The following is an 18399-nucleotide window of genomic DNA, read 5'->3' on the forward strand; positions in this document are numbered from 1 at the left end:
TCCCCTGAGAATCACGTGGCCAAACTTGTCCTTAATGGCGCTCCGTAATTCTCCTACTGTTCCACCGCCCTTCCTTACCTCCTGTTAGCTCCGCCCCACCTCATTCTAGCTCCCCCCACTCCCCCCCCCAACAAAGTGCCTGCGCCTGCGCATCTCCAATTCAGGCGCTTTCCCTTTCCTGGCGACCAATCCACTTCCTGCCTTTGGTCCTTGAAACACTCCTCCCCTCCGCTGGGGACCTGACTTGAGGTGCTGGTTTGGTTGGCCTATTCATTGCCTGTCTGAAAAACTCGCTCTTCTCATTTGGTGGACATTTTGAACCAGCCTCTATGTGTGTCGCACCTGTCTGAGCCTTTGCTCGCGATCCGCCACTCCAGGGTTAAGCTAAGGGCATCGATATGCCCGGTGAAAGGAGACCCGGACAGTTTTCGATCAGGCAAGCGCCAGAACAGCTTTTTCCTTTCCTCCTCCCTCCGCCCCGCCCCCACCCGCAGCCCGGCCGCGCTGGTGAGTGGCGGGCGGGAGGGCCGGCGGGCGGAGGGAGGAGGGGGAGCTGAGGGAAGGCGGGCCCTCGGCTGCGAGATAGGTGGGGGGAGGGGAGGGGAGAGCCCGAGCTCTGGAGTTGGTGCTGGGAAACCCGGGGCTAATGTTGACAACAGGCTCGAGGTGAGTCCCGGGGAACCTCCTTCCCCGCCGCTCCAACGATCGGGAGGAAGCGGGGCTGGAGGGCACCGGCCTGGACTCCTACTCCCTGAGGGACCCAAGAGGCGACTCCGCACCCCAGCGCTCCGGGGGCGGCGAGCAGTAGACGGACCGCAGCTCCGGCGTCGTCCTCCTCAGACCCCTCTCCCGGAGGCTCCCATCAACGCGGGCTCCCCCGGCCCGGGGCAGACATGAGGGGCGGTGGAGGGGGTGTCTGCCCCACATGCCCGGGCTGGGCCTCGGGGCTGAAGGCGGGCAGCCTGCTGTGGCGGGGTGAAGGTGTTTGGGGGTGTGGAGTAGAGCGAGGGGAGGTTGGGGAAAGCTCTTCGGGAGCCGGGAGGGAAGCGAGGGCGAGGAAGTGGGGAGGGTGCGTGTGTGGGAGGATGTGGAGTAGGGAGACCAGCCGGAGAGTCTCGGTCTCGGGTGGTGAGGGAGTGTGGGGTGAGAAGTTGGGGCTGGGGCAAGGATGGTCCGCGAAGGTGACCGTGGGTACCTGTAGGAAGGGGAGTTGTGGCGGGGAAGCGTGTGAGGTATGGGAATGTGCAGCAGGAGCAGGGGTTTGTGGGAGATGTGTGTGGAGGGGAAGGGGTTTCGGTGTTTGGGAATGGTGGGCATGGGCTCTTTCGTTTACTTCTTTTTAGTCACATAGGCTGAGGGTTCTTCGCTTTGCCTTTATCCCAAGGCTCCTAGTACTTACTCTCGTTAGTAGTTTTGAACCGAGGAGATCATCACAGGGTATTTGGTCCTCAGGTTGACCAGGCAGAGCCAGCTTACGAGTTTGGGGGTACACACTGAACCGGACCATCAGCTCTTCTGCTCTTTTAGAACTTGTATATAGTGATGCATCAGACCAAAGTAAAACTATAATTCACCCTTATCACTTATCCTAGTTTTTAGGTGTTTATAAAAATCATACAACTCATCAAGAAAACCCGTTTTGAACTCTGGTGAAAACTTGTAAAAACTTTGAATGAGTCCTTGATATTTAGGACTTTTTGTAAAGCGAGGGACTGAGAGATAAAGCCGCTGTGCGATTCTGCCCTTAGGATATTTTGAATGACAGAATCAAAAGGTAAAACAGCATTGTCTTCCTCTGGAGTATTTTCAGAACAGTCTGATTGTGATTTCATACATAGTCCATATGGTACTTTGCTGAAGGACTGTCTTTAAAAGGGAAACACCCCTCTCTCTGCACTCTGTCCCCCAGTACACTCCATTGGTACTTGTTTTGCTAACTAATAAAGTAGTTTTTTCTTTCTTTTGGACATTCGGATTATATTTAGAAAACAAAATAAAATATACAGCCCAAGGGCCAGGGCGCTACTTGAGAAGCTAGGAAGGTGGTTTTAAAACATGGCTTCCTTTTAAGGACTGGCTGTAATTGTACTCAGTAATTTGTAAGAACTAATGATATTCCAATAAAAAGATCACTAGTATTTATTTTGATTATTTTGAGATGAAATCTATTTAATATTTTAGTTTTTACTTAAAAAACTTTTTGAAATTGTTCAGATAAAATATTTGGCTGTTTATTAAAGCATGGATTATTAAAATACTTCAAAGAAATTTAGCATTTCACTAAATACAGTTTAAATGACAGTACAAATGCATACGGATCTAAATTAGGTTGTTTATATTTTGTTTGGCTTTTAAAATCTTGAGTCAGGGTATATAGTGGAGAAGAGCACTAGACAGTGAGCCTTGACCTAGCCATTAAACTAGTGTAATTGGGCAGGGCCCTCTTCTGCTACCATGTCAATGTGAAAATTGAAAATTGGAGTAAAGTCTAGTAGTCCAAAATTCTAAAAAAAAATCTCATCTTCATGAACTTTTCAGTGTTCTGTGTGAAAGAATAAACATTTATTGAATGCCTTCTTGATACTACCTCCTATGCTAGTAGATTACGAATTTTGTAGGAGAGGTACCAGTACCTCCATTTTATTGATGAATAGACTCAGAAGTTAAGTTGCACAGTTCCAATAGCTAGTGGGTTGCAGAGTTGGGATGCAAACTTAAAGTCTGACTTCAAAGCCTATGTTGTTTTCACATGTTGCATTGCTGGTCTTTACATGAGCCTTTACATTTCTGTCATATTTTTTGTTCACTGAAATTTAGTTCGAAGCATACTTTGGGTATGGGTATGTTTTTAATACAACGATGAAGTGACTCAAAGAATATAACATCTTAGTGAGAATCTGTTTTTTTATGTTCTAGAGCAGGATCAATTCATGAGTGCCTACTACAGTTTGATGTAGTAGGCATTTACACATTTATTGAATAAATGAATACTGTAGAGAGTCACAAAAGTTCAGGAGACTCTGTTAAGCTTATTCATGATCCTTTATGAATTTGTCAGACTCCAAGTGAATTTAATGTTTTTATAGAACTTAATATCTAAATTACCTTCATAAATGAGACATTACTTGTAAATTTTTATGCCATTCTTTTTGTTGTCTGTAGTTCCTGGTATCATTGAAGTGTCAACTTGTTGATAAACTTCAGAAAATACCAACTCTGTATATAAAGAGTATTCTTTGTGTGTGCATAATGACAAATATCCCTAAGTAAGATTGTATTGTTATGTTAGGAATTGTCTTATCCCTGTATGTTTTAGCTAATGTCTGCCAAAAGTTAAAAAAATGATGTAAAAACTGCTTAGCCATTATCAGGGACTCTTTCTATTCAGATTCATAATTCTATGATTTGTCGTAGTCAGTATCTATGATCAAGTCTTCCACCTCACAGTTTGATACTCTCATGGTTCTTAAAAACTTTACTTGAGAGTATGGGTTCAAATTCCAGCTCTGTCTCCAGCTGTGGAGGCCTTGGTCAAGTTACTTGGTCAAGTCTCAGTTTACTTATTTATAAAATAGGGAAAATAATACCCACCTCATAAAGATTTTAGTATTAAATGAGATAATGTATGTAAGTTGTTTACTGTGGAGCCAGTGAGTGGTAGCTATGAGTATTTTCTTCTCTTCTAAAAGTTTGCTTGCTTTAGGACATGGTTTTTTCACACTAAAGGTGGGTATTTGAAGCTGCTACACTTCCCAGATAACAAATGTTAACACTGCCTTGCCACGCAAATAAGTAGTTATGCTCTTTCATGTTTTAATGATTGCTTAAACAGGATTAACAGCTTTTTTTCTTGAGTTCCACCACTGAGGTTAACTGAAGCCTTTGGGTGTCATTGTTAAAATAAATGCATAGAATATAGGGGTGCCTGGGTGGCTCAGTCGTTAAGTGTCTGCATTTGGCTCAGATCATGATCCTGGGGTTTTGGGATCAAGCCCTGCATCCGGCTAGGGAGCCTGCTTCTCCCTCTCCTCCCCGCTCAAGCTCTCTCTCTCTCTCTCTCTAGCTATCTTTGTCTCTCTCTCAAATAAAATCTTAAATAAATAAAATAAATGCACAGAATGTGGACCTGGAGGAGAATCAGAGTAAAAGAGGAAAAGGGAAAGGAAGAGGTGGTTGAGAGAATACAGAGGGTTGCTCGTGCCTCCAAAAATTACTTAAAGTGCTTCTGTTGGCCTAGGTTTTCTTTCTGTGATAAGATTTTATTGGAGTGCTGAAATAAATGCATTGTGTTTATAAAATATTTATTATTGCAAATTTTTTGTTTGCTAACCTTGTTTTTATTGCTGCAACTTAAAATCTGTATTTGAAAATAATTAAGAATACTGTGTATATTTTCAGCTTTTAATAAAAAAAATTAGGAAGTTTAGGGGCGCCTGGGTGGCTCAGTCATTAAGCGTCTGCCTTCGGCTCAGGGCGTGATCCTGGCGTTCTGGGATCGAGCCCCACATCAGGCTCCTCCACTGGGAGCCTGCTTCTTCCTCTCCCATTCCCCCTGCTTGTGTTCCCTCTCTCGCTGGCTGTCTCTCTGTCTGTTGAATGAATAAATAAAATCTTAAAAAAAAAAAAACTAGGAAGTTTAAATAATTTAATTCTGTATTTCTTAAATAGAAAGTATTTTGATTTTCTCATGTGCAATTTTCAGATGATTTAGGACTTAAAACATGAAACACTGTCCATAAAAGAAATTCTATTAGAACACTAGTTCTAAGTAGAGAAATTTATTTTTAGGAAAGAAAAATGCTGAATTTTGCTGGGAAATTCAGTTTTGTGTTCCACAGTTTATTTCCAGTTAACTGTATAAATCCTGTGCTATAGACCAGTGTTATCCAGTAGAACTTTCTGTGATAATTGAAATGTTCTGTATATGCACCGTCTGATGTGGTAGCCGCTAGTCATATGGAATTGAGCACTCGAAATATGGGTCGTGACTGAAGAACAAAATTTCATACTCTTTTTAATTAATATTTATGTAAGTAGCCACATGTGGCCAGTGCAGTGGTTTTCAGCTGGTGGTGATTTTGTCCCCAGGCAACATTTGGCAACGTCTGGAGTTTTTGGTTGTTAAAACTGGGGAGATACTCCTGGTATCTCCTTAGTAGAGAAGGCAGGGATGCTGCTAAACGTATAGTGCACAAAATAGTGTCAATATCCCCCCCCAAAACCCCCAAAGAATTATCTTGCCTGAAATGGTAATAGTGCCAAAGCTGAGAAATCCTGAGGTGGTGGCTATTGTATTGGCAGATCTAGACAGAATATACAGATTTTGTAATCACCATTATGTTTATTTATAGATTAATTTTGGCTAATACTAATGAAAAGATTAAAAGTCTAGTATAATTTGAGATAGTTGATGGTTTCTGTATTTGAAAATTGGATAAGATTAGAATGATAATGTGAAATCTGTCTTCTGTTGTCTATTTTGTCAGTTTGTTTATAGGAGGAAAGAGCTCGTTTATGTTCCAGCTTAAAAACTTCTGTTCCATGTAGTGTGAAATATGTCAGGAGCATCTCCTAACAGATGTGAAATGTTGGGATTGAAACCGATTGAAAATATTCTCAGATGCATACTGAAGTATTTATGATTGAATGTATATTTTGTAGTTAATAATGGTTGAATTTGGGCAGTGAGTATATGGAGGTTGGTTATATTGTGCTCGCTACTTTTGTGTTTCAGTTTTTTCTTAATAAAAAGTAAAAAAGTGCTTAGATGAGGCATAACTAATAATGATAGAATGTGGAATGTGACCAAGAAATTATTTTATCACAGAAATAGTGTTCATTTTATATGCATTTATTTAGTCTTCCACAACAATTGCATTAATATGTTCTGTTTAAAAAACTGTCACAATACTAAAAGTCACTGCATTTACAACACTACAAAGAATACTGACATTCTTTTACTCTTACAGATTGTTCTGGGTAACATAATGCCAGCTGAGCGTAAAAAGCCAGCAAGTATGGAAGAAAAAGAAACTTTACTAAACAACAAGGAAAAAGACTGCAGTGAAAGGCGGCCAGTGAGCAGCAGGGAGAAACCAAAAGATGAGATCAAGCTTACTGCCAAGAAGGAGGTTATTAAGGTCCCTGAAGATAAAAAGAAGAAACTGGAAGAAGATAAGAGAAAAAAAGAAGACAAGGAACGAAAGAAAAAAGAAGAAGAAAAGGTGAAGGCAGAGGAAGAATTAAAGAAAAAAGAGGAAGAAGAAAAAAAGAAACATGAAGAGGAAGAGAAAAAGAAGCAAGAAGAGCAGGCAAAACGTCAGCAAGAAGAAGAAGCTGCCCAGTTGAAGTAAGAACATTTATTTTATTATTGATATGAGGGAAGAGATATTAGGAAGAAGATTGAAATATTAGGAAAGCAACGATTATTTGGATTCATACTTCTGGGGTGCAATTCAGCAAGAGTTGGGAGTATCTTCAGTTACTTGTTCTGTTATTTTCAGTGACTAGAGGCATACTTATGATGCTTTAATTATTTGTATTAAATAATAGGAATCTTCAATACATATTTTTTGAGGTGTAGGGTAATCTGGATTGGTTTTGATTTTTTTTTTTTTTTAAGATTTTATTCTTTTGAGAGAGAGAGAGAACACAAGCAGGGGGATCGGCAGGCAGAGGAGAGGGAGAAGCAAACTCCGCACTGAGCAGAAAGCTCCGTGCAGGGCTCGATCCCAGTACCTTGGGATCATGACTTGAGCTAAAGGCAGACGCTTAACCGACTGAGTCACCCAGGTGCCCTGTTTTTGATTTTTAAAAAGTTTTTTTTCATGGTCTCTGTCCTAAGTTGAAAATCTTTAGTCCTTAATGGCTGTTATTTGCGGAATTCTTATTATGTGCCAGGCACTACAGAACATATCAGCACATACTCTAAAGGCACTCCTAATGATCCTCATTTGACAGATAAATAAAGTGAAGTTTGAAGAAGTTACAATAAAGAGTGGAGCTGCTGGGCTTTTTGAACCTAGCCGACTTAAAAAATTTGTCCTTAAAAAGAATTCCATAATGCCTCCCATTCTTATTTTCGTCTAAATCTATTTTTAGGGGTGCCTGGGTGGCTCAGTGGGTTGAGCATCTGCCTTCGGCTCAGGCCATGGTCCCAGGGTCCTGGGATTGAGCCCCGCTTCTGGCTCCCTGCTCAGCAGGGTGTCTGCTTCTCCCTCTGTTCCTCCCTCTGTTCATGCTTGTGCTCCCACATGTATGCATGCACTCTCTCTCTCTGAAATAAATAAAATCTTTAAAAAAATAAAAAAATTTAAAAAATAAAATAAATCTATTTTTAACCTTGTAAATCTATACAAGTAGTATAATGACCTGGCGAAAAACAAGGTAGTCCTTAGGAAAAGTAAGATATAGCACGAGTGAAAGCTGTTGAGTAGCATGGGCTCTTCTCTTCATATAATTTAAAAGGCTGTTTGCAAAAATGAATTTTCATGGATCTCTAGAATAGCTCAACCACCTATTCTCCTACCAAAGTTCTTTAGCCCTTTTATTTTTAATAAGGTACTGAAACCTTAGGTATGGAAGGCAATAGTAGAGGCCAGTTTGGGAATATTCAGAGCCATGATTCTTGAGAGTTTCTTGCTTATATTTTACTTTTTTTATAAAAATTCACAAGGAGCTGTGGGCCACACAGAATGGGGCAGGTACAAAATGAGATTGCTATTAAAAGTGAGTGTAAAAAGAACACTGGATTTTAAGACTCATGAAAAAAAGAATGTAATGTATTTCACTGATTATTTTATATTAATTTTATGTTGAAATTTAACTTTTAAATTTACTGGGATAAAAATGTATTCAATTAATTTTAAAATATTATAAGGATATTCAATTTCACTGTTACTTTTGCTCCTCCCTCTACCCTAGTATAGAAAGACCAAAAACAAACAAACAAATAAACAAACCCACAAACAAAAAACCCAAACCACCAGACTCCCAACTTCTTGTTGGGAAAAATTCAAACATATGTAAAAAAACAGAATAGAATAACAAACCAGTCTTTCCAAGCCCCCCAGCTGCCTTATCTACCCAGGATCAACAATTACCCACTCACCCTGAGTACTTTAAAGTATCATTATTTCAATGGTAAGTATTTCATTTATGTTATTGCAGATGAAAATGAACTTATTTAATGCATATACATAATGAGTTATTCTTTCTTAAAGTGTGCTCTCACTGCTAATCCTTTGTGTATGGCTGGGAGACTTCCAAGAGATACTCACATGTCCATGTTCCCTGTGATGGATGCAACTCCCTGTTAACTTATTGTGGCTTTTAGTTGAAAAATCGTAGAAGGGTAGCTCAGGGATGGTAATCTCTGAAAGATGAAAATCTGCTTTTTAGAAATTTATATTTTAAAAGTTATATATTTTGGTATCTCAGAAGCCTCAAAGTCAGATTGTCCTATCTTCCTGCTCAAGTTATTTTACTACTTTTGCAATTTAAACATGTTCTATCTTTTAATTTTTTTTTCAGGATAAACTGTTAGGTTTTTATTAAAGGAGTGTTATATCTTACAGTTATCTTCTGGTTCCTTTCCAGATTTTCTTAATTACACTTGAATTTTAAGACCCAAACTGAGAAAGGTACTTTATTAGAGGTTTGGTTAAGCCTGAAGTATGGAAAAGTGGTTCTTAATATATCAAAAAAATTTTAATGCTTTCTTTTTATAAACATTGTTCTTTAAAGTATTCTTTGTGGACTTTTTTTTTTCTATATTCCCAATGCTTTTATCTGTTTTAGGTCTTATATCCTTCCCAAGCATATTTTTTATTTTTCATATTATGCATCATGTGTTTAATCCATTTATTTTTGCAGCTTTATTGAGGTAGAATTGACAAAAGTGTTTTATACGTTTAGTTTGCCAATTGGCAGAATGATTTTTTGCTCTAGTTTTTCAGAATCATCCACTCTGCCACATTTGGTATTTTCAGTATACTGGGTTCTCATTATCTTAAATCATTAATAAAATGTTTTTAAAATTTGGGGGCGCCTGGGTGGCTCAGTCGGTTGAGCATCTGCTTTCGGGTTGTGGTCCCAGGATCCTGGGATTGAGCCCCACGTTCGGCTCCCTGCTCTGTGGGGGGGGGGGGCTGCTTCTCCTTCTCCCTCTGCCTGCTGCTCTCCCTGCTTGTGCTCTCTCTCTAATAAATAAATAAATAAAATATTTTAAAAAATGTTTTTAAAATTTGGAAAAGGGGTTCTTGGCTGGCTCAGTTGGAATAGTGTGCAAATTTGATCTCAGGGTTGTGAGTTCGAGCCCCACCTGGGTTCAGAGATTACTTAAAATCTTAAAGTATGGGCACCTGGGTGGCTCAGTCAGTTGTCTGCTCTTGATCAGGTCTTGATCTCAGGGTTGTGAGTTGATAAAAGATAAAGAAGTCTTAAGAAAAAGTAGGAAAAGGGCTTTTTGCATGTTTCGTTTCTTTGGGATGCTGATGCTTATATGATTACGTTTTCATTGTCATTCACTCTTGTGAAATTTGTCAGTGATTGTTCAAAATATACAAGGTATTTTATTTACTTGTTTGTTTTTTATATAGAGAGAAAGAGGAATCCTTTCAGCTTCATCAGGAAGCCTGGGAACGACATCAGTTAAGGAAGGAACTTCGTAGCAAAAACCAAAATGCTCCAGACAACCGACCAGAGGAAAATTTCTTTAGCCGGCTAGACTCAAGTTTGAAGAAAAATACTGCTTTTGTCAAGAAGCTAAAAACGATTACGGAACAACAGAGAGACTCCTTGTCCCATGATTTTAATGGCCTAAATTTAAGCAAATACATTGCAGAAGCTGTAGCTTCTATTGTGGAAGCAAAGCTAAAAATATCTGATGTGAACTGTGCTGTGCACTTGTGCTCTCTCTTTCACCAGCGTTATGCCGACTTTGCTCCGTCACTTCTTCAGGTTTGGAAAAAACATTTTGAAGCGAGGAAAGAAGAGAAAACCCCTAACATTACCAAGTTAAGAACGGATTTGCGTTTCATTGCAGAATTGACAATAGTTGGGATTTTCACTGACAAGGAAGGTCTTTCCTTAATCTATGAACAGCTAAAAAATATAATTAATGCTGATCGGGAATCCCATACTCATGTTTCCGTGGTGATTAGTTTTTGTCGACATTGTGGAGATGATATTGCTGGACTTGTGCCACGGAAAGTGAAGAGTGCTGCAGAGAAGTTTAATTTGAGTTTTCCTCCTAGTGAGATAATTAGTCCAGAGAAACAACAACCTTTCCAGAATCTTTTAAAAGAATACTTTACATCTTTGACCAAACACCTGAAAAGGGACCACAGGGAGCTTCAGAATACTGAGAGACAAAACAGGTGATTTTCAGATATTTCTCAGAATTGAGAATTTATTTTGGAGCTCATACTTAAAAATTTTTAAAGTCTTCAGGCCACTGAAAAAACTTGTGGAAAAGGGCTCATTGCAGGTGATTTCTTAACATTTCCAGGAGAATTGCAAAGTACCAGTCTAAGTACTCATGTTTAAATGGGAATCTATGATAGATTTTGTTTCTTGAATTTAAAAGAAACCTGGCAAGTATATATGGTGATATTTACTTTGTGGATGTGTTTTGTTCCTGTGATTTAAAAAACTCCTTAATGTTGAGGGATAAATTTTCTTTTTGTGTCACTTTAACTTATCTGCTATTATTTTTGTGTGTTTTATTGTGCCCTCCTTATAACAGGTTTGCTTTCATTGTTTTGTATCTTAACTTACTGATGTCACTGTCGATACTCGTTCTTAGAAAATGAGTCCTTAGATCAGAAATGAGGAAAATACTGCAAGAAGTTAGATGTGAAAAAAAAATTCTTAAATGCTACTATTTTAAGTGCATTTACAGGAGTCTTTTTCCTGGGAACATCCATTTAAAGTTTCAAGGAATAATGTGGAATAATGTATGTGCCTGTGGTAATTAGTGAAGATACCTGATTGAGGGGCCATCTTTGATTGTTACAAGATACTGCTGTGTAACCTCTGTACCTAGGAGGTTAGAACAAGTTAGAAGTTGATGTAGCTGGTGGGCAGTAGCTCAGTGGAGGGTGGATTTGGAGAAGGGCCGAGGGAGTAGAGAGAGGAGGCAACAGCAGTGGGGTTTGGCTGAGTACTTTGCACCTATTTAAAGTGCGTGGTTAAGAGTCTGATGTTGCTTTTTTTCAAGAATTAGTATGGGAGGCTACACTTTATTTCCATAAACGTGCAGTTGGGAAGGACCTGCTGGTTTAAGTAGTTACCACCCGAAGGTGATTGACTTAACTAGAAGTGAAGACTGTAGCAGTGTAGTTAGGTCTGCGTCAAGATAGGTACACAGACTGCATGACTAAATGGCGATGGTTGAGGGTTACTGAAGTCGTGAGAGTTTAAGATAGCGATGGTGTTCCTCAGGGTTTCTTTAAAAAAAAAAAAAAAGATCTTTGTTTTGTGCTTTTTGAATAGTGAGGACTGTTTTAGGCAACTTTAGGGTGTATTTATGTAGTCAGTAATGAGTTTAACAAGAAAACAGTGGCCCTCTATTAATATTTCTCACATATTTAATGTTTCTTAATTACGGCTTACATAGTGTTTTGTCATTTTCCTAGTCCTTTTCTTTATCCCGTAATACCTCACAGCTGATTTTGTAGTATGCTTTGATTACTTTTCATTGGCTACTTTAGGGGTATTATGTGTGTGTTTACTTCTGATTGGCCTCACAGAAGCTTAGAGGGTAGAGTCTAGAATGATTTAATCCAATCACCTTTCCAGTGCAGGAGTCCATTTTACAGATTATCTGACAGATAAAGTATTCTTTCTTTCAAAGTGCCATTCCAGTGTTGGCACACCTACTCAGTAGGAATTCAGGCTGAAATTTAATTCCCCATAAAATGGTTCCCTCTGATTTACTTCTTTTTTCTGGTACCAGTGGAATATAAGCTGCTTAAAGTGGAGGTCCATGAACTGTTTACCTATTCACCATGAATTAAGTATAGGGACAGATTAAGCATTTAGACATCTTTTAGACATAGCAGTTTTCCTTAGTCCAGGCTAAGCATTTAGACGTAGCAGTTTTCCATAGCCCTGATATCGTTCCTATATTTTACAAAAGTGTCTGCGGTGATTAGAAAAAAAAAATAATTCCTTTACCACAGGCAGTTTGAGAATACTGACTTGGGACATGTCTCTTCTTTCGTACCCATGATAATGTCTCAAATATTTGCAGATTGCCAGAATGTTTCCCTTTCATCTTCTCAAGGCTGAACACCTCCTGTTCCTTCAGTTTGTTCCATGATTTCCACATGCCTATCCTTAGGACATTCATTTTGGATGCATTTTTTTTCCTGCCTGTAACCTCAAATTCCATTACTTTTTGTAGCTGCCTTCTCATTCTTTTGACTGTTTGTGAGGCTTATATATACCTAAAGATTAATTTCTCAAATGAACTGCTCTCAGACCCGTTCTTCACCTTGAAGTAGTGGAAATAGTCTCTTAAATCTGAATGCAGACTTACCTCTTTTAACTTTATTTAGATGTTTTTGGCAAATTACTTTATCCTAATGATAATTTTGAACATTGAATTATGTTTTATCTGCTGTGTGTATTATTATGTACTTATCTGCTGGTCACATTCAGCTTTGATAAGCAGACCTGTTCTTTAATATTATTCAAGTCACCATGAGAATTTTGAACAGAATGTAATGTTAAGAGCATGGTTTTGTGGCCTTTATCTAGAAACTTTTACTCATTTAAATACAGAACCATTAATCTGTTCATTATTAGAGGAGGTTATTTACCTAGTATAAATTGACCTTAGCATTGTAGCAGTCATTTTATCATGGGATACTATCTGCTTAGATGCAATAATTTGGGAGATGGGAAAATCTTAATCACAATATAGAAAATAATTGGCATATAGCTTAATAAGAAACTCATGCCTTAGGATAGCTTCAAATTGAGCAGCCTCTATAGTGTAGATTTGAATACCTGACTGACCAAGAAGACATGAGGAATGGATTAGTGCAGAGTCCCTTGGCCTACTATTAGTACATTACAATGTACTGTTAAAATGACCAGTTTCCCAAAGTTTCCCCCTCCCAGTCATTATCCAGTAGGTGTTTCGAGGTTATTCTACATCATGGGAATAATCATGGACAGTAGGTTTTCCCAGTAAGATTTCTCTTAGGCATGGTAATTCTGGAAATCTAAGTGCCAACCTAGCGGATATTTAAAACTCATATAGTTAAATTATTTTAAGCCTTTATTCAATATATTAATAATGACAGTTTTTAAAAAAAAACAAAACAAATATATTCTGTTTTCAGTCTGTGAATCCTAAATGCTCTGGGTCATTTTAATTAACTTGGGAGATGGCACTATTCATAAGAGGTTGTGAAGTCTTCATCTATACTCATTCAAGTCTATACTTAAGAATTCTTTCAACCAATTAAAAAAAATAGAATAATAAAATCTCTGGTATTTTCGAAAAGACACAAATGAATGAATGAAGACAGTGATGCATAAGACCTGTTGAGTCTTAGCTGTTCTTTTCTCATGTTACCTGGGCTGATACTACAGATATTAGATAGCTAGTGCTGTTTCAAAGCCGCTGAGGGATTTGTAATTATTAGCAAATAATACAACTGACCGTAGAATTTGGTGAATTCTAGTAAGTATGACCTTATAAGCTTTTTGTACTTCAAAGAATTTTTAAAATACATTTTGTTTAAGTGATTGATCCTTGGGAGTTATAATTAATATTTACACATTTGAAAATATCTAGTAGCATCTGCCAGTTTAAAGTTAATAGCTTTACTTGGTAGGTTTTGCTTTTTATAATGTTCAGTGCTCTTACTTTATACTTAAAATGCTTTGTGCTATGAGATATTACTCTCATAGAGGTAATATGACCTATTTTTTGGCATTTAATAAAAATTGAAGAAATGATTTAATTTTTATTAGATATAATTTAATTATGTAACATTGTGTTTCTTGCAGTAGTGAAATCATGAATTCATATATTAAGTCAATTCTTGCTTGAGTAATTTTGAAGTGTTTTAATTCCTTTCTTTCTCCCTAACTGGTGGTAATGATGGTAAAAGTTCCTTTTTTCGGTACTGGTGAATTAGGACCTTCATGATTGCATGTTCAGACAGCACTAAGTGATTCGATTGAAAGTATAGAAAAAATAAATAAGAATGTAGGATTTCCCTATTGTTATTAAAATCAGAGATTTCTTTCATTACTGCAAATTCATGAGGTATTACTTTGCCAATGTTGAAACTTAAAAACACATTAATGTAAAATTAAGTAGTGTTGCTTTTGCCTTCCACTTTCCTTCCAGGTAAGTTGTACCTTGCCTTTACAGGTAGAATGTTTGATAAATTTTATAGTATTTAAGCACTATTAAGATATTATGTCACTGTACTTCAGACTCAACGAGGCTTTAACAATTTTGTAAGTACTCTAAAATTGTTATTTCTTTCCTGAAATTATCTCCCATTCAAGGACTTTGACAGTTATTTAATAAATATTTGAGTACAGTTACGCTTACTATGCTGTAGTATCTTTTCATACAAAATTATAAGACATCCATAACCGAATTCTAAAATGAAACCAAAAGAAAATTTAATTCGCTTGAAAATTTAACAAATTGCTAAAGGAGACAAAAAGTAAAACCTAGTAGTTTTTCTGGGTCTACTTCATGGTTAATTTTTTAAAGATTTGGGCCATGTGTTCTATGTTATTTTGTATAACTGTATAAGGTCAAAGCTAAAATGAATTTTCTGTGTTCTTGCCAAGATTTTTTTCTTTTTTAATTTGGCTAATATAAGATCAAATAATATTTGGTATTGAAGTTCTTGCCTTTTTTACAGTGGGCTGTGGCATTTTTTTTCTCATTAAAATACTGTTTTACATTGATAAAGTGCATCACAATGTATGATCTTAATTGATCCCTCATAATACCCTTGAAAGAAATACCTCTATTTTGAAGGTGATCAGATCTAGGTTGATTAAAGAGCTTGCCCATTGTGACTTACATAGTAAATGACAGATCCAGTTCTTTCATACCTCTTCATACTGTATTTTTTCACAATTTCCATATTACTCATCTTTATTGCATTTAGTACTTACACTTAATTTTAAGGTGTCTAATAAACACAGTAGTGACTTGGTGCTTACCAAGTCAGATCCAAACAGAAGGACCCAAAAAGATATAAAATAAACACCCCAGTGTGAGGCTTGCCTTTGATATATGCATTCGAGAGACATTCTAATTTCAGTATAAGGTACCATGTGGATAATTTTAATTTGGAAGGCATTATAGTCCAGTAGTTGTGAACATGGACTCTGGAGCCAGGCTACTTGGGTTCAAGTCTTAGATCTGTTACTTACTCAGTTCTGTAATTCTTGGCAAGTTATCTCACATCTCCGTGCTTCAGTTTTCTCATCTGTAAAATGGAATAACAGTAGCACTCTACCTCTGAGATAAATGTGAATGATGTAGAGTGAATTCACGTGTAAAAGCACTTTTAATAATAGTATCTGGCTCATTGTAAGTAGTAAATGTGAATTTATTATTTGTAGTATATTGCCTGCTTAGTCCTTCAGAAAGACTTGATGAGAATTTCTCTTGTACCTTTTTATGATTTTGAAAATGTGTGTTTTTAAAATAATGCAAAACAGCAGTAAACAATCTACAAAATAAAAGAGCAAGAGTGTCGAGCAATAAGAATAAAAATTTAAAAAAGGAAAACAACAAAAATATGTCTTTTAATACTAGAATTTTTTGAGGCATTTATGACTTATGAGATTGAATGCTTGATTTAAGAATGGACTATTTGATATTTTCTGTCAGTTTTACAATATTGAATTAGCAATATAAAAAACACTAGAAATCAAAGATTGATGTACCTTAGGATTGCTTCCAGACAGTGATAACTCATCATTGGGTGAAGGAGGTCTACTACCTTGTATTTTTATTATAATGAATAAGATTTGGAATTAATTTTGTTTTCATTGCTTGCTTTTTATATCTTTAAAATGCTGCCAGTAGCTCCCTATTTTACAGTGATGTCATGAGAGGGAATGTGTTCATTATAATACATTTAACAATGATACTGATTCATTGAACTCGAATTATGACAGGCATTGGCAAACTATGGCCCACAGGCCAGATAGACCCACCACTATTTTTTATACAGCTGGTGGGCTAAGAATAACAATGGCTTTAACTTTTTTGGATGGTTGGGGAAAAATCAAAAGAGGAATATTTTGTGAAATACTAAAATTATATGAGTTCAAATTGCAGTGTCCATGAACAAAGTTTTATTGGAACATGGTCACGCTCATTTGTTTATGTATTAACTGTGGCTGTTTTTGTGCCATATCAGCAGAGTTGAGTAGTTGCAACAAAGAACAAATGGTCTGCGAAGCCTAAAATACTTATATCTGGCCCCTTTGCAGAAATAGTTTTCTAACCTCTAATTTATGACCATCTCAAAAAGACTGGCTTCTGTTCAACTTTCTGAATATATGTGCTTCTGAAGAGATGGTAATTAAAATATGTGATAAATCATATATTCAGCTTGATTTTGCATGGTGATATATTCCCATGGAATTCTCATAAGAAATTTTGGTGAGATTTACACCAAATAGAATAGGTATTTTGATCAAATGTGCTGCATAATGTTTAGTTCCCTCATACAGGTCTTCTAAAAAAGTTAAACTGAAAATCTTTTCCAATGGGCTTCATAAACATAAAGAACTGCCATATATAGTACAGTCATTAAAAATGTTTCATTTTAATTTGATGAGCACTTCTAAATGATTCTAGGGATTTTGAATGTTCAGGTACCTATGATGCATTTAATTCTGTGCTTGAAATCTATAGTCTTACTACATGCTGTGTGTTTAGTCTGATGTTCAGTAAATATATTAAATAAATGGTCAAAGGGAATATGTAGGACTGTATAAGTTTTGTGTATGACAGAACTCTTCCAATGCCATTTCATTGGTATCTTGTGCTGCTTGCTAAGTTTTTAGTGTAAGAGATGATTAGAAAATAAATGCACCAAAATTTAAGCTTTTGTCCTGAGGACTGTTCTCACTAGGTAGTAACCTAAGCACTTGTAAGTTAAACAGTTAGGTAAATTAGTACTGTTAAAAAATTTGACATGGGATTGAGATTTGGGGAAGTGTGAGGAGTTACCTCTGGAACTTCAGAGTTTTAAATTTGTTCTAAGATGACTGGAAAGGAATTGGCATGTGTACAGAGGGAACTATTATAGAATTAAATCACTTTTAATTGATGGAATGCAAAGTCACAGGCAAATGTTTGAAAATGAGATTGATATTGGAAAAAAGAGTGTTCCTTTTTTGTTGTGATAAAATAGTCATCACTTTGTTACTGCTTATATATCATAAATGCTTAGTGAATGTTGTATAACCTAAAACGGCGTATATGTTCTTCAGATTACTAGAATGTCAGAACTTGTTAGAGAAAGTTCCAGGTTCTGTTATTTTGAGATATTTTCCAATTTCTTTTCAAGTACTGAAATAATTTTGCATCTTGTCAATAGAGGTTTTGAAATCTCTTAGGACTGTTATTATTGCTCTGAACATAATCTGCTACAGAATAAACTCCTAAGTTTTTATTGATGAACATTTTTTCTAATAATACACTGCAGAACATTTTAGAATAGCCTACTTTTGAGTATTATTTATTTAAACAATTTATTTCATTTTAGTGTCTTTTTGTCTTCAAAAACGATATCACTTCTAATTAAAAGTTCTGACAAGCTCACTTATTCAAAGTGATAGTCATTACTTTCACAGGTTGAGTACTTTTGAATGTTGGGTTTAGAATTCATTCATAAAACTTACTGAAAGACTGTTTTTTTTCCCGTAAAATTAGTTTGAAATAAATGGTTAAAGAGGGAAAGAAATTATATTCTTGTTCATAGAACGATACTAATGTACTTTTAAATCGTAAGAAAATGAGTGAAAATTTTTCATTTTAGATCCCTAATAGGCTGGATTTAAAAAAAAAGATTGGATTTAATGAATAGTAACCTATGCATTGATCTACCTTGTGCTTATAATGGGAGCTGATATTTCTAACTTAGGAAACGTTGGCTGGAATGTTACAGCATTTAAGCGAAAGTTTATGTGGGTAGGAATGCGATAAGATGGGAAAGGTTGGAAATTGTTCCAGCTAAGCTGGGTGAGTAAGTTTAGGCATGGTTTTTCACTTTATTTTCTGTAACTTTTAATAAGATATCACCAAAAAACCACCTCGTTTTCTTCCTTGTTTATAAGAAAACGCAAATGACAAGTAATAAAAAAACTTTTAAATATTTTGAAAAT

General features: G+C 36.6%; 1 protein-coding gene across 1 annotated transcript in view; it reads left to right on the forward strand.

Annotated features, from left to right (window-relative positions):
- Window positions 1–538: 538 nt before the first annotated feature.
- The window catches only part of UPF2 (UPF2 regulator of nonsense mediated mRNA decay), a 105570-nt gene continuing 87709 nt past the window's right edge, over window positions 539–18399 (forward strand). Inside the window, exons 1-3 of the mRNA XM_045793925.2 lie at window positions 539–666; window positions 5970–6349; window positions 9600–10379. Coding sequence (XP_045649881.2) covers window positions 5988–6349; window positions 9600–10379 — 1142 coding nt within the window. The 5' untranslated portion in view covers window positions 539–666; window positions 5970–5987. The remainder of the gene's footprint in view (window positions 667–5969; window positions 6350–9599; window positions 10380–18399) is intronic.

The sequence above is a fragment of the Ursus americanus genome, chromosome 31 (genome assembly GCF_024610735.1).
Source record: "Ursus americanus isolate L20-20 chromosome 31, mUrsAme1.1.p, whole genome shotgun sequence".
Classification (NCBI taxonomy): Eukaryota; Metazoa; Chordata; class Mammalia; order Carnivora; family Ursidae; genus Ursus; species Ursus americanus.